The following is a 22,639-nucleotide window of genomic DNA, read 5'->3' as shown; positions in this document are numbered from 1 at the left end:
TGATCTCAAAGATATCGAGATGGGTTCATAGATGCCTTTTGTAGAATACCCGAATAAGCAGGACTCTGTAGTCTCTCGGTGGTGCGGCGTTCTCCGTTCACATCAACACTATTGAGCAACTAGCCTCAATAGTTTTAGCCCCGCGGCGCTCGCCGCATCCAAGACCTTCGGAACCGGATCTACCGCCGTCAAAGGAAGCCTCGAATCTTGTCTTCAATTAATTTCCGAACATGTACAGCGTAGCTGCGTGACAGCCCTAGTCTCATCAATCGTCTGATAGAACCAATCACTATTCTTGTTTGGCTTCCATGTCTGCAAACGACCGTGAATCGTCGTCCAACAATACACCTCTTCGGCGCCGAAATCGGAAAGTGTTTGCCGCTTGTCAACGATGTCGATATCGTAAGATCCGCTGTGACGGGTCTTTCCCCTCATGTACCAATTGCCAAAAAGCTGGGGAACCTTGTCTCGATCCACACCGAGAAAAGGAGATTCCTCGGAGGTGAGCAGCCCCCTACATATCTTGTGATGACTGAAACAGGACTTGTCGCACTGATTGACTTTTAGCTATGTTGTTTCATTGGAACAAAAAGTCAAGTCATTAGAAGCCATCATTGCAAACAGATGTCCCGACATAGACCTAGCCACCGTAGCATCAGTTCGCCAGGATGCCGACTCTTCAAGTTCTGCACCACAGGCGTGTCAGGACGCAACCATAGATACGCCGCTGCCAGAACATGTAGATCCTGGAAGAGGCCACTCGACTTTGTCAAGGTAAGTAGACAATTCTTTCCCTTTGCTTTTAATTACACTGACGATCGTGTAGTCCGCTGGCGACGACGGCAGCAACATCTCCGTGGGCTCCATCAAGACAAGCGCAATCAGACACTGAACTTCTTACCCATGTAATTGCTCTTGTATCATTAAATGGCTCCTCAGAGCCCAAATATCTCGGACCTTCAAGTGGATTTTCTTTTGCAAAGCTACTAGCCAGCCCGGGGCTGAGATTGGACCAGCAAATACACGACGCGGATAAGCTAGATGCTGAGACCAAAGCATTATATCGGGCAGAATGCCATGCCGTACCTCTTCCTCCGTTTCACGAAGCTGCAATTCTTGCCGAGGCTTTCTTTGACGAGGTTCAATGGCAGTATCCCTTCCTACACAAAGCATCATTCCTATCTTCCCTTCGTGAAGTATACAATGCTAAAAGTCAAGGCCAAGACGAATCTAGGGCCGAGACTGGGTCGGATGCTGCTAATATTCGTTTTCAAATCTTCCTGGTGCTTGCCGTCGGCGCATCTACCCTTTCCAAAACATCTGGCATGGCCGCAGACGCTGGCAATTACTACATCTCGGCAATGCAATATAGCGACAGAGCTCTATACAATGTTTCTCTGGTTACAACACAAAACCATCTTCTTTTAGCAATGTATGCACTCTTTAATCCACGGTCGGATACAAATATATGGTTCATCAATTATCTACTGATGGCAAGTTGCATTGACTTGGGTCTCCACCGAGATGTTGGCCCACGCCAAGAGAGCTTGCCAAAAGAAGCCGTCCTAAAAGAAGAGATGCGAAAGAGGGTTTTCTGGAGCTGCTACTGCCTCGATAGGAATGTCGGCACTGCTCTTGGACGACCACTTGGGATCAGGAATGAGGCCTGTGACGTGCCGGTACGTATTTGACATTGCCTGTTCAGATTGCATACTGTTTGCAGAATACTAACTATTTCGACGAAAGCTTCCATCGGATTTTGATGATGATGATACCACAGAGATTGTTGCCGATGTGCGAAGCAGAAAGAGTTGGTCGCCAATATCGTGCTCAATACACCTTTCTCGTCTTGCCATCATAATTACCGACATGAAGTTACATCTTTACAGGATTTCGCAGGACCCGGACAGAATCCCGTGGCCATCAAATCTACACGCGTGGAGAGACAGAACATACAAGGATCTCAATGAATGGAAAGCAGCCACATCATCATTGAGTAGCGGCAAAGCATCTTTCTTTGCCCATCTTGAGGTGTCTTATCACCTTGCCGTTATGCTACTCTATCGCCCATCCCCAAGGTTTCCCAAGCTGTCCATGGAAACCGCGCGCATTTGTAGCGACTCGTCCATTAAAGTTATCGAAATATTCGACAGTCTCCAGCGTCTCGGAAAGATGCAATACAGCGTGCTTAGCGTTCATAGCGCTTTGCTGAGCGGCTTGACAATGCTATACAGTGCCCAAATTTGTTGCAGAAAAGATGCTTCTGAAGTGATACAAAGATTGCCAAACAACATCAGAGTATGTTCTTCAATCTTATCGACAATGGCAGAGCTGGGTTGGGCACACGCAAAACGATCGCTTTCCGTTTTTAATACCATAGGCCAGGTAACTCTCAGGTATGTGCAGAGCGCAGCTGCTTTGGGGGCTTCGGAGGCATCCCATTTGCATCTGAATCCGATGCATGCAAAGACTTTTGATGGTGGTGAATCCATTACAATGGCAGAGGGCACCGCTACCTTGAACTCTGAGGCCCTCTCCAATTCATTGTCACAAGACAGTCAACCATTGGATTTTACACCTATGTCTCCGCCATTGTCTAACGACCAATTCATGACCACATTGGGGCTCGAAAATGTCCCGTTTGAACCTTTACACGACGATGGAGGCATTCAGACTCCAAATATGGCTTTAGATATTACAGACTGGTCGAGCTGGGAGACTCTGATACCGAATTGGGAATCCATTTTCCCTTATTAGATAGTAATTGTATATCTAAGTTTCTATGTATCATTCTAGTTCGAGTCTTTGGGTCTTATCACAGCTTTCCTTTGTGCTTTCGAAGAACCTCAGCAAATGACTGGCCTTTGAGAATATCTTCAGCACATTTGGTATCAGCATTGACAATATCTGGTAAAATCTCGAGGCAGCTCTTCACAGCTTCCTTTGGTATGCAGACCACACCATTGAGATCTCCGATGAGAATGTCCCCGGGTCTAATCCACGCTTCTTGTCCAGCGCTGTTGAGGCGCACGGGGACATTGATCTGAGATGGAAAGCAGACTTCTGCCGCTGCATTTGTACCGATCCCTCGTGCAAAGACCTGCAGAGTCAAGATTAGCTCGAAGTTTCCCAATACAAGAATTAAAAACCGCCCATTCTTACAGGGTAGTCAAGATCACGATGCTCTTGTAAGTCGCGGACGCGACCGTCGACAATTGTACCCTTTGCTCCCAAAAGTTGCGCCCGCATTGACATTAATCCGCCATAGACACTGTTGATTAAATGCGCGGGTACTGATATGAACAGAATAGCATCCTTTGGAACAGTATCTATCTACCAACATCGGTTCGTTAATATTGATTGCACAATTCTTGAAATGGTCCTTAGAGTAGCAGAAGACCTACAAAATGGTTTGGCGGACGAGGGTCGTTTCTATGATTAACAGCTGCAAATCGTACAGTGTAGGCCTCGCCAATTATCTTTGTTTTGCCACTTTGCATAGTTGGAGAATACATTGTTAAATCACTAAGGAAGCCACCATGGGCATAACCAAGTTTCGAGAGAGCATCGGCAACCTAGTGTCGTTGTTAGTGGTTTGTGGCTGATGTTTTGCTCTTGAAGGGACCAGACATCACACGACGTGTATTTTTCCAGTTCCTTGATTAAATGTTTAGAATTTGTTGGATCTGGTGCCATGGTCACAGATGGTGATTGCATTATCGAAGGCGAGTAAGCAATAGTACGGAAGCTCAGAAGATCAAGATATATCTATTTACCTTGCTATTACATAGCGATGTCTTTTATTACGGTAGCTGAAGTGGAGCAACGGCGGTCGCCGCTCTAGTTACCATGTCATGTCGGAATTCCTCCCGTGAGCTGACAACTTCTCTCTAGTTTGGCGCGTAGACTAGTATAGCTCCGCAGGAGCTATAGCGCCTCTGGAACAAACGAAGCAAAAGAATACGGGGTAAGTAACACTACCCCAGAGTGAATCTTTCCATAGCTGATCAAACAATCAGTAGCTTTCGGGGATCAATCGGCAACTTTAGCAACTTTGGAGAACTGTAAGCGTAGAGGCTAGTCTTTGTATACTGAATCGTGCAACATTTTACTACCTATAGTATAAGTTTGTACTTCGTATCTCGAATTGGGTCTTCCTCAAGAGTAGGAGGCTTATTCTATTCGCGGAAATTGCCTTATTCATTGACTACTTTTGCCATAAGTGGTAATCTTTGGTTTGTTGGTTCTGTAACAATAATGTATAGCTTATGGTAAGTGCCATGTGTCATATGGTATATTAGACCAGAGTGGCCCCTCTCTAGGCTTCCTATTTATGCCGTCTTTTCCTCTATATGCACGATATCGACGTCTTTTCCCCCCACCTCAGTTCTGAGAGTCAATTCTTCTCCAGATGCAATCATCTTGTGCAGCTCCTTGGCACGCTTGACCGGAGACATTGAATCGTCCATGAAAGCAAGGTCGACCAACTCAAGACTGAGGCCTTTAGTCTCTGGGAAGAATAAGTAGATGATAGGAATGAAGGAAAAGTTGAACACTGCAAATATGATGTATGTTTTCCATCCGATGTTGGATATGCTTGAAGGGACAATCTCAACCATCACGAAAGAAAATAGCCAAAGGGTGGCAGTGGCAAGACCCATTCCTTTGGATCGATATTCGAGGGGTAGGATTTCTGGTCCATAGACCTAAAATGAACCGACGTTAGCGCATTGATCATAATTTCCACCACGTAGTACGGGGGATAAGGTATCAGAGGAAATGTCGGAATCCTGGCATAACTTACCCAAACACCACCCATAAATCCCCACGTGAAAAACGCCTGATACGCAAAGATCATGACGACAGCGACAATTCCAGAAGTACGGGTATTAACAGCCAGCATCGCTGCAACAACTGCCATGACCATGCCCATACAGCAAGCTGATAGCATGAATAATCTCCGACGCCCAACACGCTCAATCAGCCACCAAGTAAGTGTTGACGCCAAAAGGAACCACAGCTGCAGGAAGATGGACATGAGCAAGGACAAATGCCGAGAGAAACCAACAGAATTCTGAAAGCTGTGAAGATTGAAAAGTGTTAGCGGCTGTATGCTGGTGATGCGCCGACTCCCATATTATGTTCAGTCTCGTTACGTTCGACTCACATGAAAGTAGTGTAATACGCTATCGGAGTACTTCCACTCAGATCTTGCATCAAGTTGACAATGCAAGCAATAATGACGCGGCGGCGTGATTTGACCTTGTCATTCTTGAAAAGATCCGTCCAGCTTTTTTGAGAGTTGAGTTCCAGTAAAAGGGCCTCCTTGATCTCTGCAATTTCGGCAGCAACAGTCTCTCTATCGTTGGTATCTTTGAGCGCCTGAAGGACTTCGACAGTCTCTTCAATGCGATCTTTCATTATGAGGTATCGAGGAGCTGCGGATTGTTCACTGTTAGCCCCGTTGATAATACAAAAAGGCAGAATATCGCAGATGGACAGCTTACACTCAGGCATGAAGAATAGAAGAGCACTCATGAGAAGTGCTAGAACCGCCTGGAAGGCAATTGGGAATCGCCATGTGACGGGACCAGAATAGCTATTCATGCCATAATCGATCAAGTTCGCTAAAAGCTGGCCGACGATGAGGAAGCTCAACGAACACGCGACTAACGTGCCACGCACGTTTGCTGGGGCTGTCTCTGATTGCCAGATAGCTATGTTGCTGGATATAAGGCCAAGGCCGATACCAGCAACGATGCGCCCGACCATCAACTGACCAACAGAAAAACTAGAGGCCTGAAGAAGGGCACCGACGGTAATGGATAATGTGCCAAAATGTGCGAGAGTCCGACGGCCCAGTCGACCACCTGCAACGGCTGTGACAAGAGACCCAAAGAAACATCCCAGCTCAAATAATGAAGTAACGACTCCTTGAAGTGTAGAATCGAGATTAAATGTTGATTCAAAGTCGGGAGCAGTAAGCAGACCACCGATAACACCGTTATCATAACCTATACCGGCAAGAGAAAATGTTAGACAAGAAAAAGGGCTGCACTGAGATGAGATCCCGTCCATGGTGGAGTTCCATACCGAACAGAATAAAACCTAAACCACTGGAAATTGTTATTCCAGCTAACAGTTTCTTGCCTCTCAGGTTAAGGTACACCATCTTGACGTCCTTTAAGGCACCGCAGTTAAACCAAAAGCACGGGGATGTCAGAATATAGAGTGAAGATTCTATGATTCGGAATCCTATCCTGGATATCTTGGCATGGTCGACACTCGTCTCTGCAGAATCTGGGGTAGCATTTAAATAAAAGAAACGCGGGGTAGATTGATTTCGTGTGGAGAAATCGTGGGGAAGGAGTAGCACCAGTATGGTTGTTATTTAATGCTGATGTTTTTTGCTTCTAAAAGAACCAGGTTCTTCATTCAGGTGTCAGTTCGGTGAAGGACCGATCCTGGTTCCTAGTCAATGAACTGTCAAGTGATTGAACTCCAGCACCGGCACTGCTTAGGGAAATTATTCCGGGCCAATCATTATGCAATGCCCGGCTATATTTGGACAATTCAGCCGTGTGGCTGGCTCTCTCCTAGTCTTTAGTATCCGATTTCAAGGAATCTTGAGAGCATTGAACTAGTATTCGGCACTAGTTGAGCCTCTCTATTTCTCAACGCAAGAGTCGTACGCTGCTCTCATATTTGTACTGTAATGACAACAGTACATATTGCAATAAATATGTGTGCCAGATTCATTGGGACAATGGATTCAATGGCAATGAAACCTCACACGATTCCAACGGTCGTAATTCTGGCTAGTGAGCCAATGGAAACCATGTCGCCGGCAATATTGCACATCGTTGCCGAAGAGAATGGAGAACCCACCATCCACTTGAACACATTGGTAATATTTTCCCTTTTAGCCGCACAACACCAGATGCCGGGAACCGATACCGCATGCATGGGGTAAGCACGTGGTTTCCCTCTAGGACAAATTAACTTGTTGACATGACTTGGAGTTGGAATAACAATGATTGGGATATATCGTAAAGAATGGAAATTACAGTTCGCTAACCGCATCTGAAAGGCTAGTGTACTACGCGAATAACCCTTCGATGCCAGAATTTGGTAATAAAAAAAAATCCCAAGGCTTATTACAATCGTTTAAAACATTGATTCATATGTACTGAACATGAGTACATGTTGTTTTGCTATGATGAACTAGAAAAGGTTCTATGCATGAAAAGTGCCCACAAATCAGCCCCTGATGATCTCGCTCTTGTTATGCGTGAAGGCAGAGTGAAAGCAGCAAGTCAGCAGTAGCCAGGTTAGTAGGTCACCACGGCTATTGCATCATGACTTTTTCCGATTCAGCGAGTTTGATTGGAGTTTCCCTTATCTACTAGTTTTGCGTGCCAATAGCTAGTAATTTTTAACCCCTGATTTGACCACATTCTAGTTCGTATACACTGGAGCTGAAATCTAGACATCCGCATCTAAGATTGACGACAAAAGTTCTAATGGACTAATGATGAATAGTGGCAGTAGAATGCGAGCTTAGAAAGGCATCTGAAGTTCTTGATCTAGGAAGCTCACGTAGAAGATAAAATGCTATAAGATACGGCGAAGATACCTTCTCTCTATGGTAGTGTACAGACCTGGTATTAAAAGGTGGATATGTCACGAATAGAGATTATATGCAGAGATATCAACAAGGGAGCAGCAAAAGGTTGAGCTGGAACATCATAGAACACTCTGAAAGAAGTGGCTGGATTGATCGTACAATTCATCAAATAGCATGTTGTATGAAAATAGCTATCAATGATATGGTTATTATTCTAGTCTAAAAGCTATCTGAATATCTACCTAAATATCTACCTAAAAGGGTGGTGAACGATGGAAATGTAACTGCTAAGCTAATGAAATGATGTAGCCCCCTATTTACGACCCCTTCCGTGAACTAACCTGCCCCCCTCATTTAATAGCTCTCTCTCATTTAAGCAGAGGCTTGAGCTGCATTTTCCATTGCGGTCTCGAAAAAGGATATGAGTGCATCGGGGCCATCTTTGTGCCGTATCAGGGTCGCCATTTGTAGACCATCCTTTATATGCTCGACTCCACGACGAAACATATCTTCCTCATATTCCGCAACGGCGCGGTTCAACGCATCTGTACCATATGTTGCAATTTTTGAGGCCAGAGAGAGCGCATCTGCCATGGCACAGTTGACACCTTCACCATTTGGGACTGCTACATGAGCAGCATCTCCTACCAATGTTAAACCAGGAACAGAGTCCCATCTCAGAGTCTCTGGATCCATGTAGTAAAGGGGCCAGCTGCGGAAGTCTTCCGAGTATCGAATCAGGTCTTTTAATTCCTCTGCCCAATTCCCAAAGTATTCCGAAGAAAGAAATAGACGCCGGGTTGATTCAGTATCCTCCAGATTGACGGTGCCACCTCGAACAAAATCTTCGGGTACTGTAACTCCAAGATAAATTCTGTACGATCCGTTGCCCTGACGCTGGGTGACGATCTCTTTCGAAGAACCTAAAGACATGAAACTGCCCGCGCCGATTTTTGAGACCATGGTTGGATAGTGAGGGCTTTCGGGATTTATTCTTGACTCTATATAGTGGTTGCCCGAATATTGTGGCTTTGCTGGTGTAATCTGTCACTCGCAATTAGCTCTCGTTAATGTGAGAAGTCAGAAGGAGGAGCAGGTTCAGCGTCTTACCGAAGGTCGCACTTTGCTCCATGCGCCATCTGCACCAACCACAAGCTTGAATCCGGAAGCTGAAGATCCGTTTGTGAATTGAAGAATATGATGCCCGTCTTGCTCCAGTGTGACGCTCTTAAGAACGTGATTCCAGCGAACCTTTTCCTTTGGGATTGAGTCTAACAAAATTTGGCGTAGCAAGATGCGATCGATTTCAGGCGCATCGCGCCCTTGGCCAGCATTTTTCCGGAAAACCCTTTCTCCCTGCTGGTTGGCAATTGTGAAAGACGTATCTTCGTATCTAGCATGCTTCTTGAACTCATCAAAAAGTCCTGCTTCTTTCAAGGCAAGTTGTCCTGTCCCTGCGTGAATGTCAAGGCTTCCTCCTCTGCGATTGGAGACTTCGGATTCGTCACGCTCATAGACGACATAGTCGACGCCTCTGCACTCCAAAAGACGCGCCAGAGTCAAGCCACAAGGCCCGGCACCGACAATGGCAACAGTAGGAGCCATGGATGGCGCTCGTAGTGGTGGATTTAGGTAAGCAAGTGTTAAACTGTTTGAATGCGTTGCTGAAGAGATACATACGAAAATCTTTCCTGGAGTCTCAAGCGATTCACCCTTTATATAGATTATTCGTCAAGTTTAATGAGTAAAGCCATTCGTAATCTCTCGGGACCAGAGTTCGTTCGTCACTGTGCCAAACAGCTACTGGCGGGAAGCACCGCTTAGCCTGGGCCCGAAAAACAATTGTGGATGCAACTTCGGGACCGAGATCTCTCGGGTAAAGCAACCGGTCGGATGTCAGTTGCTAAACTACGGAGCCGTGTCAAATTTTGCACAGTTCATAGATGACTAGGCGTAATTAGTATCTAAATTTTCCACATTGCTTCTCCTTATGTAAAGTCATCGTCAGCCTACGCCATGCATCATAAAATAGCAATGAAAGGCATGGCTCCCGATGCCTGGAAGAAAAGGCTAGCATGGGACGGAGCGCTGGGGGCACAGAGCATTCAACCGACAAGTGGGTGCTTACAGTGGTAAATATTCGCACGCAAACTGCCGAGTTGAGCGCTAGAAGAAACGTTTACCTGGAGCTTTGTCTGCATGCCAGCTTAACACAGAAAACGATCGATACACCTGCTGGATAATACAAAGTAGTTGAAGAGCTTCTATAACTATTCGTTTCCTGAGTCATCAACACTAGTTAACCCGCTGAGTAAATCTACTGTATCTTAATGTTTTCAATATTATTCGATCGCTCTGTCTTTAATCAACATCATAGCTCTCAGGGGTCTTTGGATAGAGCCTCTACTTCCTGCTGGGCCATTTTCTCACTTTGAATACTATTAGACGGAGTGGGTTATATAAATTAGAACTTCAAACCAGCAGCCATAATCTATTAGCAAGCGTATGAGCGAGCGTTATATTGAATATCATAGCTCGAGCGTAATCCTTTCGCTACGTCCAGGGTGTCAGCGGGTTTTCCCTTTCTATTATAACTTAGCCAATAAGATTATGATAACTCTAATAGGCTAAATGGCGATACCGAGAATGTCAGCTGTGTTCAAAGAATGTCAGCAAATAAGTATGGGAGAGGGCACTCCGGCGGGTGTCGTATTAAATATCGTATCATCACCTAATGTTAAAGCTCGGGTGTATTTTTTGTACGCTGCTCGTTTGCTACACTGAAGGGAATAGCAGGGTATTCCTTCGTGCTCTAACTTGGTCAGTGAGGTATCTATACACATGGGTAAATATATATTAGAGTCCTTCCGCACATGCATGAATAGCTACAATTCCCACCGATATCGATAAACATTTCTCAAGATCTCTAGATCATTCTTCGCAACGAATTTTACTAGCAAATTTTTAACACCTTATCCTCCAATGTACTCTTTCAAGATTACTGCGGCTCTTAGTCTTGCCGCTTTAGCACGAGCCTTTACTATTCCATCTGGTACCCCCGACGGCGTCTATGCAGTCTCTACTGGTGAGGACGGCACAACTGTCCATACAAAGATCTCCAGTCCTTCAAAAATCAAGCATGACCTGGCTAGTGTAGCACCAAGGGCTCTTGAACCTCGTGATCAAGACATTTACTGTGGCTGCGGATTTAATCTGGACCCCAGCAATTGCGATGCAGCTGTAGCAGATCTCAAGACGCAACTTCCTGGAGCACACATCTATGAAGGCACGTCGTACTACTCCATTCGTGGGAACGTCGTAGCTTTCGTTTGCGTCCCTTATACAGATCCAGGCGTGTGGACTGACATTTCTCCTGATCAATACGGCCAAGCGCTGGCAACAATCACGGCACATTGCGGGAGATATATTGCTGGGGCTATGTTCACTGGATATTCCATTGAGTATGTTGGATATGCTCAGTGGTATGATCGTTATGACTTCTGCAAACATGCGACGGATTCATCGTCCACTCATTGCTAGACTAGTCCAATGTTACGACCCTGGGTTAGGAGGTTATAGAAACGGTCTTATGTGACACGATGTTTATGGCAGAATACGAACCGGCGGATCAATCAGCAAAGCATCGATGCAGCTATTAATCGGGCAGGTTGATAACCCAAGTATAGAAAGCAGGAAGATTCGTTTCATCTATGGTACTGAAGAGATTAGCTACTCAGCTTTCAACGAAGTTATTTACCGTAACGCCAGTTTACCTCAATCTCTCAAGAGAGGGCGGCAAATAGGTACACGGGATCCCGTGGATTTAATTTACACGCTACTGCTTGCTTGGTTTCACTCTGATCATGTCCACGCACAGTGCCAAGGGAAATTGCTCATAGCGGGCACTATCAGCCTCCCGACTCCGTCTTGTTTTATAAATACTCAGCTGAGTTCTGCTTTCTGTAATTATCTTTTCTTCAATTTAAACTTTTCTCTTGAGTTGAAATCACCCATTAATTAACATCATTTTTCGAATAATTACATCTATGAGACTAGCCGTCAAAATGAAGCCAGTGCCCACCTCGACCAGTATCGGTTCGGCCGTTCGAATGCTGCACATCACGAAGACACGCAACATGTCTGCCACTTTCAACGTCTGGCAAAGCAATCGAAAGCCCCAGACCATCAACCATGAGCTCAGCACTCTCCGAAACTTTTCTGGTTATACTCGTCTTCACAACAAGCAGCAGAAAAATGAAGAGCTCCCGTCCTTTAGCTTTGAAGGTCTGGGGATGAGTAGAAATGTAAAGGTCTTTGTCATCGTTGTCTTGAGCATTTTTGGCACAATTGAGACTTGGGTCTGGTGCAAGGGCATCTATCGTTGGTGGAATGGCCCTTCAGAGAAGGAAAAGAAATTGGCTTGAATATTCAAATACAATTCAAGATGGTAAATAGGACCGAGAATAGATAGGGGAAGTTAAAATATAAATTGTGTCAAGTCAGATTTCTATACAAATCCTACGTAGATTCGCGTTCTACGGACCTAGCGGCCATGGGTGAGGAATACATGAAACTGTAAAGGGAAGATTAACCTATCAAAAGCCGATTCATCCTGTTCAAAACATGGCAAATCAATCTCGTTGGTATTTATACCAGCGTTCCCAGCCTGCATCCTCCAAAACGATTGAGATTTCGACGGGAACTGCGAAATGTTGGATAACCAGAAGAGCAGGCAGCACAGTGTTCCACGACAAGTGCGTACGGTTAGCCATTAACTTGAACCAAGACCAGAAAGCCAGGTATCACCAACGATTACGATACCTAAAATGCACCGCGGGCGCTGCCTATATTCTAGGTATCCTGTCTTTAAAAGTGACTTTCCCCTGCCATATATAGATTAGTGTATATTAAAATTAGGTGGATACTCGAGTCATGCTGTTAGTCTTTGGGGCCTTGCCAGGCCTTTAAGAACAGGGAACGATGGAGTATTAATTCGTAAGAAAAACCGGTAGTTGCAGTCTGTTCAATGGGAGAATCACGACAATTGGATGTATGTGGCAAGAATGGGGATTATCTCGCCGTAATATGATTGCTTTTGTGATGATGAATTGGAAGTCTGGCTTTGGAGATTGCCCCTGGGACATAACACTGGTGCCGTAGCTCCAAGACTGCTTTACCTGTATACGAGTAGAGCGTTGAGTCACACTGGCAGTCCCTAGCCAACTTCATTTCTCCTAAAATGGTTTGCCCTGAATGCGGTTTCGCACTGCCTCTTCAAGGGATTGCAGTTGGCCTTCATCCAGTCCCAATGCCTCATTATCCAGCTTATCGTAAACCGCTCCGCCTGTGGCCCAAATCCGTCGCAGCGTGCCAACAACGGCACGTGGACTACCCTCGTCCCAGAACTTCTTCTCGAGGCTCTTAACATCATCTAGAGGGACATACTTGGTATCAAGTTTGTATCCAAGTTGCTTTTCATATTCGGCTAGGATCTGATTTGGTGACTTTGTGAATGAGGCGATTTTGAGCACCTTACCAACTGATACCTCTGGGCGCTGTAGCGCTGCTACCAATCCTTTACCGACACTATCCAAATCTCGTCGTTAGCTATATTGACAATTGTCAGTCGTCTTCAATAGCTGTAACTTACTCTTCCATAGCGGTAAATCCAATGGGTTGGTCTCCATCTCCAAGAAGAGCCGCCTTCTTATTCTTGATGTCAAACCCGCCGAATGTCTCGTCGCCGTCAACCCACATCTCAATGTATGGTCCCACAACTAAGTATGTAGGTTTCAAATTCTTCACATCCTCAGCGAATGTCTTGCGCACCCTCCGCTTGAATTGATGAGGTTTCTCGAAAGCACTGCTAGGGTCATGATCCGGATCCGTGCCATATTCCGATGGGAAGAACCAGCGGACAGACTCCGATTCATCCGCCAGCCGGATGAGCTCAAATTGATGCTCCAAAGCCCCTCGGCCCAGGCAGCTAATGGCAGTATCAACCCCGTCATACGCTCTCTTCACGTCTTCCGCGCTGGTGATGTCGCCAACGATAACTGATACGCCTGCATCTTTCCACTGGCTCAAAAGCTCGGGCTTAGTTGCCACTGTGTTTGGAGAGGTGAAGATTGAGATTCTGGGGAATGAGGGCGTAGCGCGAATGAGTTGGTTGACGATGTGTTTCCCAATGTTGCCAGTAGCGCCAAAGGCGAGAATGTGCAGAGGTTTGAAGGACGCCATGATAGCAATTGCAATTAATATTAATTATAAACCGTGGCAGGTAAAGAGGAACAATTTCGCCAGTTCCCTTCTGATGTTTTCTGATTTGAGTCAGTAATTTCTCATTTGGCGGCTGTCTTCGGCATCGAGATGAGGGGTAAGCCCCAAGGGCATCCCAAGGGCGCATCTTCAGAGAACAAATGACGCCTTTGCACGCCAAAATCCAGCAATTTACTCCAAACCAAACCGCCGTATGCGTGTCAACTCTAAACTTAGTCTACTTGATTAAAACTTGTCATAATCCCACAATCTCCTTTATTCTCATCCGTAAATTTTAAACCTCTTCTTTTTCAGGCTTCGAAGTTGCCGCTGGAGGAGGGAGCTTGGGCGTGTATTTGCTCACTTTTCGAATCTGTGCGCCCTTGATGTAGAAAATGACGGGCACAGGCGCCAGCAGAGCCGCAACACACCCCAATAACGTCATTGCCCATTGTATGCCCATCCCCTTAAACATATAAGAGGCGAAAAGAGGGAATATAGCACCAAATAACGATCGCAGAAAGGTATTGGCTGCTAGGGCTGACGCCGCAAGCTATTCCTTATGTCAGTAATGAGCTGAGACATTGAACATTCATGAGGAGCAGGCACATACCATCAGGTAAGCGTCAATAAGATAATTGAACGCCTGAAGAAAAACCATTGAAATGCCGAGCCCCGTCACAACACCACCGATTGTTGGAACAATCCAGTGAACTTCTTTTCGATAGCCTGACCAACCGAGCCAAAACATGCCACCAGCGAAGAGAACCGCTCCAACCATAGCTTCGGGGAGTCGCCATTCTGGCACAGGCATATTGTTGTTTGCTTCAAGTTTGCGCCTATAGATTGGTGCTCTCAAAACCATTATGATGCCTGTTATAATGCAGCCAAGTACGGCGCCCAACTCGGGGAGACCGCTGATGCCTGGCCTCATACCATAAACTCCCTGGAAGATAATGGGATATGCAGTGAGAAACAGATATAGTAGTCCATAAATAAACGCAGAATAGATACTACATGAACCAAAGGGTTAGCAACTGTAGTTGGGAGTAATGGCATAAGTAGTGTTGATACCTGATTAGCAAGACGATTGGCTCGACGACAAGCATGTGAAGCGGTCGGATAAAATTGCGTTCAACCATTTCGTGAAAGTTGACCTCGGTTTCCTCTTGCTTGGCGTGAATAGCCCAGTTCTGTGTTCTCCGACGCAACTCAGCTGCCTTTCGAGCCAAAATAATTGGCGGATAAGTCTCGTGAACAAAGACAAAGTTTGCCACGGCCGCTGCGGAAGCGAGGATGCCCGAAAGATACTGAGTCCACCGCCAGCCAAGATGGCTCGTGACAATGAAGCCTCCGATGAATGGTGAGAACATTGGGCCAATGAAAACAGACAATGTGAAAATTGTCACCTAGGAATGATTCAGCAAAAAGGCAAGGCTGGGAATCTGTCTAGGAGATCTTACTGCAATGCCGCGAGTCTTGTTGTCAAACAAATCCACAAACACAGCGCCGCCCACAGCAAGAGGACTGGTTCCAAAAAAACCTGCAAAGAAGCGGTTGATCATGATGCTTTGAAGATCTTTGGAAACTGCTACGGCGAAGTGGAAAATCGCAGTTCCGAAGGCGGCAACGACGAGAGGCAGACGACGCCCCTTGATTTCAGAGAGTGGTCCCCATAACACCGGTCTATAGTAGAGTGAGATAAGGTCTCGTAGACGAGAGTGGTGATTGCTCCGAAAAACGTCATATTAGATCAGAACTTGGCTCACCCTGCCGAAAACCCCAGGACATAAAGTGTGACGCCGAGTGTGGCAACTTCTGGAGCAACTTTATAGTCTGCTGCTATTGTCGAAATGGCGGGCGCGTATATTCCACTGGCGAAAGTCGTGATAAATGTAGTGATAGACAATATCGCAGTAATTATAGCCCTGTTCATGTTAGACTGCTGATGTGTCTATTCCCCTCTGAGTACTGACTTTGTCCTCATAGGCCAATTTTGCGGATGAATGGGATCATCGGCGCCGTCAAACTCCACGATGTAGCCATCTTTCTCCAAGAGATCCGGAGGGTAAGGTTTTCCGGCTCCCATCGGTGGCAGTGGTGATGCGTCCTCTCTGCCTGCCAACGGCACTCCTACGGTAAGGCTGTGCTGGCTTTCGATTGTTCGTGCTCGGCTCAAGGTTATTTCGTCCCGTTCTGCATCGCTGACAAGAACATCGCTTCCACTGGATTGCTGTTCGGATTTAGACTGATGTTGCTGCCTAACATCGTCGGCTTCGGTCGACTTGAGATCAATGGTCATTGTCAATATAGCTGTAAATTATTTGCTTTTTTCTCGATCCCGTGATGTATTCTCTCCTAGTTGTTAATGCAATGATAAAATCTTGTCGTATGTTGATTCTGTACAGTCAGGCGCACTCATTTTAATTGCCAAGTTAGTGGAAGCACAATACATATAGAAAAAGTTTCCCATTGTCTCTACATAGTATCATGGCTAAACAATACATCTTTTCAAACAAATCTGATTAACAATAACTCTAGAACCTGTGAAGCAGTGACTTGCTTGTTCTATTTCGGAATTTGTGAAATTTCTAAGCAGACGTGCACGCTTCGGCGGCTCGGTGGCTCGCTGTCGGAGCCTCGGATCCTCGGATTGACGTCAATCAAAGTAAATTGTCAGAACTCTGTACCTCAAATGGGTATGGTAAATGCCCAAATCAGCTAAAGAGATTTTCGTTGCTACAATTGGCAAAATGCTCGTTACGTGAATTACCAGAAACAGAATATTCCTTTTTGGTGTTTACTGTAAATGGAATATGTTGGCTGTGATGTGTGAGAATTAGTAACATGACTACCGGGCAATCTTCAAACAGCGTTCGCAGATGACTGAGTTGCGCATTCCCAGTCCGCCAATCCTTAGTAAGGGCATCTACTTTGGGACTTTCTTCGCTATTGGAGATGCCGAATGCCAATAACTTTGATTCGTACTCATTTTACATGCGGCGCTACGGATGAAGCGTCTTTACGAAGGTTTGCCTCAACGCATGGTTTTCTCCTACATCTCAGAAACACCGTTTGAACTGGAATGCTCCGTATGAACATTTCGTAATCCTTGTGCAGTGGCCACGCTGAGATTCTTCCATAAACTAGTGGCAAAGCACATCAAGATTCGACAACATGTATTTTGAGTCTGTCCTATTAGAGCAATGCGCAACTGCATATGTTGCTAATAAAATGTTAACTACGTGTGGCGCTTCGTCTTAGTAATTCGACTATATTGCTTTGACTTTGCTTTTGTTGCTGATTCATCCAAGGAAACCAGGCCAATGTGCGTCGCATGTGATCTTCCGAGATGCCGAAACGGCCCATTTTCCCGAAAGGCCATGAAAATACCTTTAGGCGTTAAGAGAAATGCGTCCCACTCATGATTTTCAATCCGCAATACACATGCTGTAGTTGCAGGTAGAGAAATGTCAATATAAAGTCTATTAGATCCAGCATCAATGAGCCCATTTACAACTTGTGAGCATTCAAGAAATAGCAATTGAAACTTTCTGAATTTTAAAAGATTAACATCATGTCCAACACAATGAGAGCAATTGGTAAGACTCAACCTTCTCAAAGATCTAGCATCATTACTTGAAGTTCCTATCTTAACTTTGGTCTGTTACAATAGATATTCGGGGAGATGTTGGTCCAGCAGAATCCCTGTATATGACAGAAATTCCGAAGCCGGTGCCCAAGGAAGGCCAAGCGCTGGTTAAAGTCAAAGCATTTGGTATCAACCGCGCAGATATTATGCAGCGCGACGGAGAATATCCTGTCCCTCCCTGGGTCGGTAAAATTATGGGATTGGAGTTTTCAGGCATCATAGAGGGACTAGGAGAAAATAGCGAATCTTCTTTTAATGTTGGCGATGAAGTGTTCGCTTTGGCATACGGAGGTATGACGATGGTTCCAAGAGAACATTCTCAAAACTAGGCTCCTTAACTAACGGCTATTATTCAGGAGCCTATGCCGAATACATTACTATCTCAACTCATATGCTCATCCACAAGCCACCGCACTTGTCATGGGAAGAGGCTGCGGGTATTCCCGAAGTAAGTCTCAGCAGGTTATCGAAAATTCAGGCTTACCCTGGTTGGATGCTGACAGTACATAGACATGGCTTACCGCAACAAAAGTGATGTATAAGATCGGAGAATTTACACGTGGCAAATCTATTCTCTGGCATGCTGGAGCTTCTGGAGTTTCTATCAGTGGTATCCAGCTTGCCCTCAGCGCCGGGGCCTCAGCCGTTTATGCAACAGCACGATCCGATGAAAAATGCGATTTCTGCGTCAATACTCTTGGGGCTACTGCAGCGTTCAACACTACCGATCCCAATTGGGTTGACCAGGTGATGAAGGCAACTGATGGTAAAGGCGTTGACATAATTGCTGATCTAATTGGTCCTGATGTCTTCGCCGAGAATCTCAAGATTGCTGCTAAAGACGCAAGAATTGTCTTGATCGGATTAATGAGCGGATTTACCTTTAAAAAAGAATTCGACATGGGACTGTTAGCCTTCAAAAGGGTCAGATACGAAGGCTCAACTCTGAGAAGCCGAGACGAAGAATTTCAGCGCAAATTGAGAGATACTTTCGTATCAGAGGCCCTTCCACAGTTCCAATCTGGGCAGTTCAAAGTCTACATTGAAAAGGTCTTGCCTTGGGAAAAAATCATCGATGCGCACAAGCTGATGGAGACTAACAAAATTATGGGAAAGATTATTTGCACGATCAACTAATGAATGGGTGATAGATATGGAGACAATATACCTTTTTTTTTGTTTCTGTTTTAAATTCTATATATTAGGGTGTTTATATTACGCATTGCGACTTATCTTGTATACAATAATTCGTCGGTGAACTCTGCTATATTATAGAAGTGTATGTTGCTTACTCCATTGAGCTCAGTGCATTTCCACACTTCTCGCCCAACTTCCTGTTGAAACTACAAGATTCTTGACTCAGTGTCATCCTTCCATGTTGGAGACACTGGGATTCAATAGATGATTTCACAATTGTTTGTGTCCCTTATCTCTGATGGGCTGATCAAGGAGATGAATGCGATAGCGATGCTCACGAATGAGCGTTTAAGTGATTGATATATGTGGGGGTTGGCCTAATCAGCCAAACGGGAATGATGATAGGGAGTGGGGCTTTAGAATCCTTATTACGACTCATGCCGCGGCCCTGGGGAGAGAACCAGAGTAATACGAACATGGGGAAGTATTTAGCGTCTTGTTCAGCAAACAGCAGCCATTTCGGTAGTGTTCAAGAGTGGGAAGCGAGGCCATCTAGCATCCGAAGTTACTACAAAATAGGTAACAGCGTAACCTGCAATACAGAGAATTGCATTTTGCTAACGAAATACCATAGGGTAATATGACTAGGCAGCCATGTTATTTCCCGTTGCACATGCGGTGTCAGAGCTAAGCAGTCCATGTCTGGTGTTTTCCCCGCTAACAGTTCGCGATATGTCGCGTGCTTTCGTTAGAATGTCGCATGGAAGCCGAACTTTCCTCAAAATAAGGTAGCTCACTATGTCTTGCGGAGCATTCCGATGCAGATGGACAACTTGGAAGCGGAGGTAGCCTATGCCCGTTTATTGATAAGCTACCTGTACTTTGGCGCTCACATGGAGAAAAGATGCACACAGCACACACATATCCATTTACTTTTACAAGTTGAGGCCTTATTATAGTGCCCGCACGCCAGCAAGTACCCGTATCTATGCCGATGCATACGTGGTATCACTATATACTGCGCAGCCTCATCAACTCAATGAGGAAGATGCGAAGAAAGTGAGTGCCATTTTGCCCAGTCGTGTGGGCTATTGGGGTATCTCGGTAGGATGCACGGCATCCACACATGCTTGGCAAGCTGAACTCACTTCCTTGTAATCCTGTCAGGTCATCGCCGCACTAGACACGCTTCACATGCTACAAATGCGGCCAAGATGCCTCGTACCGTCGTACGCGACCTCTGCCCAAACCCCAAACCCCTAGCCTAGCGCCAAGTAGTTCTTCATACTGGATTCACCGCGTCAATCATGGATTGGAAGCCATGGCGCTAGATTGGGTGGCGCAACAGGAGCGGCCGCGGATGCTTGGCCAAAGCACAGCAGCAATTTCCGATCGCCAAACTTCTCCAAACGCCACAGCTCCTTCAAGTAGGTAGACCACAGGCGGCCGGCCGGGACGAGCGAAGCCGGATTACATTGAGACGGAGGCGAGACAAGTTCAGCCCTCTGAAAGGAGCCAGATTAGTTCAATAGTTGTCACGCCAGGGGCTGCCAGGCTATGTGCCAATCGGCCTCGATGTGGTAACTAGCCCATTTTATTCTCGTTATCAGTTCCTAGCCTGCATACTTACCATTGGATAGGCGTGTAACTATGTATACATCAATTTGCTAGTGTGATGCATTTCTTTTCGTTAAGTTTTGTCTCGAATTCATGGCGTAACATCTCTTTTGCTGCTTAAAGCGTCATCACCCAAGAGATATCTTCACAAGATCGTAGCTTGTGCAACTCTTCAATCGTGTTCATGTAGGGCTCAAATATGGCTCTCTACTCATCGGCACCGCCAGAAAGGCCGTTCAGCGATGCGAAACCCACATTGCTCGTTGCCTGGTGGATAACGCTGTTTTGCACCTGTCTCATCCTGCTACGTCTCTCGGGACGATACATTCGAGTGGAAAAGCTCTTCATCGAGGACAAGATTACGGCATTGGCATTGTTGCCATTATATCTCCGCATTGCGTGCACTCACGTCGTCCTGTTATATGGCACAAACAATATTCAGCTCGATGGTTTGACGCTATCATCCAAGGAGATCGACCAGCGGGTCATTGCGAGCAAAGTTGTGCTTGCTGGAAGAATATTCAATGCTGCCACGTAGGTTCGCCTTGGAAAAGTTTACATCTGTGCTATTCACGATCTTGCAATGGGTACTAATTAATCTTTAACAGAATATGGACACTCAAATTCACCACGCTGGAGTTTCTCAACAGGCTGGCTGGCGCTTCCTCAAAGAAAGTCTACACCAGACTCATCAATGTTTTGCGAGGCATGCTTGCAGCATCCTTTTTTGCCATCCTAGTGAGCACCTTGGCTGAGTGTCGACCAATCTCTCACTACTGGCAAATCATTCCGGACCCAGGACCTCAATGTCGTCAAGGAGTGGCACAGCTCTTCACAATGGGAGTTTGCAGCGCAGTCATTGACGCCGTACTCATCATATTCCCGATCCCAATCATCGTCTCTACACGCATTCCTACACGACGCAAGGTCTTGCTTGCTATGCTCTTCTGCTTTGGATTCTTGACTGTTGGCATCACGATTTACAGAATACCCGAGACCATCAAACAACACGGGGACCAGGTGGTTAGATCTATGTGGGCATCCATAGAATTGCTTGCGGCAACCGCAGTGGCGAATTTGGTAGCTCTGGGCTCTTTTCTTAGAGACAGCGGAGCTAGAAAGACCAAGTTTCGGCCAGGCTACAACAGCAGCGGGACGACTTCCCGGCCCCAAGGCCAAGGGGCTGTGAGAAGCGATTGGTATGAAGCTGAAAATGAGGACCGGGCCAAGTCGGAAGACAATGGATGGCAGGACGATAAACAGGCCGATACCGCATTCCAATCTTCAGCAAACTCTCAATCGGCCAGTGGTGGTGGAGTTAGCCCAACGCAGAGCCATGACTCGCTGATCCAGCCGGACCACGGATCACCACAGCCTGCCGCGGTCTTGGGCCTTGACACTCCTCGATCCCCAGAACGCCTGGTGCCCGCTGGAAGGACTAGCCTCCGCCGCAGATAGATGCTTTTACCAATAATATCTCTGTACATTTCTTCTTAGCGCCTGCAAATCTTCAAGCCAGTTCCCATCCACAGCAGGCAATCGACTAATAGTTTGAACGCCCGTCACACCCTCACATGCCATAACCCCTTTTCTTTGCCAGTTTTAGTTAACACAAGGAGAGAAAACGTCGCGGCGGATTCCATTATGCCATAGAATCTTCGACGAACCTGTCAAGGCATCGTCTTTCGAATCTGTTAGTCATGTTTCAGATGGAATCCTGCCAAGTGACAATTCTTATCTCTCAACCCCAGGTTTGCGGAGCCCAACTTGTATCCCCACACACTCAGCCACATGGTTAGTATGCAGGGGCAGAAACTCCAAGACTTCTTCTAGACTCTCGCTGTCATGAACGAACCACTCTTATCTAGCGCGTGCTAAAATGGCGTTGAGACCTCGGCTCCAGCAGAGCGCTGTGGCGTGAGGCTATTGATGCGCATGAAACTCTTCAACGGCGCGGTGTGCATGGTATCAGCAAATCGCAGCAGGGCTCTTCGTATGATCACCGGAAGGAGCTTACCATTGCAAGGCGGCTTGAGTGCCAAGATGGATTGGAAAAGGAAATGAGATTATCACCCTGAAGGAGCGCCACTAGCTGTGTCCCGTATTGCGTGCCTTCTAATGGCCTTCCACAGCCCTTCCATCCTGGCAACGAAGGATGATTCCATGCATACTTAATTTTCCGAACGAACTGGATCGACGTCTTTTTTACAAGCCTTTTGCACTTTTGTAAATGGGCGTAGAAGGGCCTCCCGCAGCTAAACATGGCGTCCAACGAACCAGAAAAGCCAAAATCCATCAAAAATGGCATCACATACACCAGAGATTTTGAAGTGGTCGAAATGAGCGAC

At 46.1% G+C, this 22,639-nt stretch overlaps 10 protein-coding genes across 10 annotated transcripts; 5 read left to right on the top strand and 5 right to left on the bottom strand.

Moving 5' to 3' along the window:
• Positions 1–238: 238 nt before the first annotated feature.
• M431DRAFT_120498 (hypothetical protein) lies at positions 239–2,757 on the top strand (the record flags this gene model as incomplete). The annotated part of the gene is made up of 4 exons (XM_024912102.1): positions 239–502; positions 568–774; positions 827–1,679; positions 1,747–2,757. Exons 1-4 carry the CDS (start codon positions 309–311, stop codon positions 2,755–2,757), a joined length of 2,265 nt encoding a protein of 754 aa, XP_024771733.1. The 5' UTR covers positions 239–308.
• A 58-nt stretch (positions 2,758–2,815) lies between these two features.
• On the bottom strand, positions 2,816–3,696 carry M431DRAFT_91028 (hypothetical protein; the record flags this gene model as incomplete). Its single annotated transcript, XM_024924209.1, has 4 exons — positions 2,816–3,100; positions 3,163–3,333; positions 3,405–3,575; positions 3,631–3,696. 4 exons carry the CDS (start codon positions 3,694–3,696, stop codon positions 2,816–2,818), a joined length of 693 nt encoding a protein of 230 aa, XP_024771732.1.
• A 635-nt stretch (positions 3,697–4,331) lies between these two features.
• Positions 4,332–6,172, bottom strand: M431DRAFT_91606 (hypothetical protein; the record flags this gene model as incomplete). Its single annotated transcript, XM_024924278.1, has 5 exons — positions 4,332–4,706; positions 4,805–5,081; positions 5,168–5,438; positions 5,508–6,014; positions 6,094–6,172. 5 exons carry the CDS (start codon positions 6,170–6,172, stop codon positions 4,332–4,334), a joined length of 1,509 nt encoding a protein of 502 aa, XP_024771731.1.
• Positions 6,173–7,798: 1,626 nt separating this feature from the next.
• Positions 7,799–9,289, bottom strand: M431DRAFT_532670 (hypothetical protein). The gene is made up of 2 exons (XM_024920869.1): positions 8,738–9,289; positions 7,799–8,671 (listed from the first exon to the last, which is right to left on the bottom strand). Exons 1-2 carry the CDS (start codon positions 9,230–9,232, stop codon positions 8,000–8,002), a joined length of 1,167 nt encoding a protein of 388 aa, XP_024771730.1. The 5' UTR covers positions 9,233–9,289; the 3' UTR covers positions 7,799–7,999.
• A 1,320-nt stretch (positions 9,290–10,609) lies between these two features.
• Positions 10,610–11,167, top strand: M431DRAFT_7516 (hypothetical protein; the record flags this gene model as incomplete). Its single annotated transcript, XM_024922311.1, has 1 exon — positions 10,610–11,167. One exon carries the CDS (start codon positions 10,610–10,612, stop codon positions 11,165–11,167), a length of 558 nt encoding a protein of 185 aa, XP_024771729.1.
• Positions 11,168–11,685: 518 nt separating this feature from the next.
• On the top strand, positions 11,686–12,130 carry M431DRAFT_510275 (hypothetical protein). Its single transcript, XM_024919435.1, has one exon. The coding sequence runs from the start codon at positions 11,692–11,694 to the stop codon at positions 12,049–12,051; it is 360 nt and encodes a 119-aa protein (XP_024771728.1). The 5' UTR covers positions 11,686–11,691; the 3' UTR covers positions 12,052–12,130.
• Positions 12,131–12,861: 731 nt separating this feature from the next.
• Positions 12,862–13,867, bottom strand: M431DRAFT_91656 (hypothetical protein; the record flags this gene model as incomplete). The annotated part of the gene is made up of 2 exons (XM_024924284.1): positions 12,862–13,213; positions 13,278–13,867. 2 exons carry the CDS (start codon positions 13,865–13,867, stop codon positions 12,862–12,864), a joined length of 942 nt encoding a protein of 313 aa, XP_024771727.1.
• Positions 13,868–14,128: 261 nt separating this feature from the next.
• On the bottom strand, positions 14,129–16,187 carry M431DRAFT_538596 (hypothetical protein; the record flags this gene model as incomplete). Its single annotated transcript, XM_024921037.1, has 7 exons — positions 14,129–14,438; positions 14,499–14,898; positions 14,960–15,294; positions 15,349–15,571; positions 15,655–15,813; positions 15,862–15,935; positions 16,017–16,187. The coding sequence occupies 7 exons, from the start codon at positions 16,185–16,187 to the stop codon at positions 14,181–14,183; spliced, it is 1,620 nt and encodes a 539-aa protein (XP_024771726.1). The 3' UTR covers positions 14,129–14,180.
• Positions 16,188–17,419: 1,232 nt separating this feature from the next.
• Positions 17,420–18,766, top strand: M431DRAFT_147799 (hypothetical protein). Its single transcript, XM_024912757.1, has 4 exons — positions 17,420–17,487; positions 17,562–17,828; positions 17,894–17,985; positions 18,048–18,766. Exons 1-4 carry the CDS (start codon positions 17,463–17,465, stop codon positions 18,672–18,674), a joined length of 1,011 nt encoding a protein of 336 aa, XP_024771725.1. The 5' UTR covers positions 17,420–17,462; the 3' UTR covers positions 18,675–18,766.
• A 1,724-nt stretch (positions 18,767–20,490) lies between these two features.
• M431DRAFT_91318 (hypothetical protein) lies at positions 20,491–21,749 on the top strand (the record flags this gene model as incomplete). Its single annotated transcript, XM_024924250.1, has 2 exons — positions 20,491–20,825; positions 20,900–21,749. 2 exons carry the CDS (start codon positions 20,491–20,493, stop codon positions 21,747–21,749), a joined length of 1,185 nt encoding a protein of 394 aa, XP_024771724.1.
• Positions 21,750–22,639: the final 890 nt, after the last annotated feature.

The sequence above is a fragment of the Trichoderma harzianum genome, assembly GCF_003025095.1.
Source record: "Trichoderma harzianum CBS 226.95 unplaced genomic scaffold M431scaffold_10, whole genome shotgun sequence".
Lineage (NCBI taxonomy): Eukaryota > Fungi > Ascomycota > Sordariomycetes > Hypocreales > Hypocreaceae > Trichoderma > Trichoderma harzianum.
Note: the sequence above shows the minus strand (reverse complement) of the source record. Positions and strands in the feature narration are given on the sequence as shown.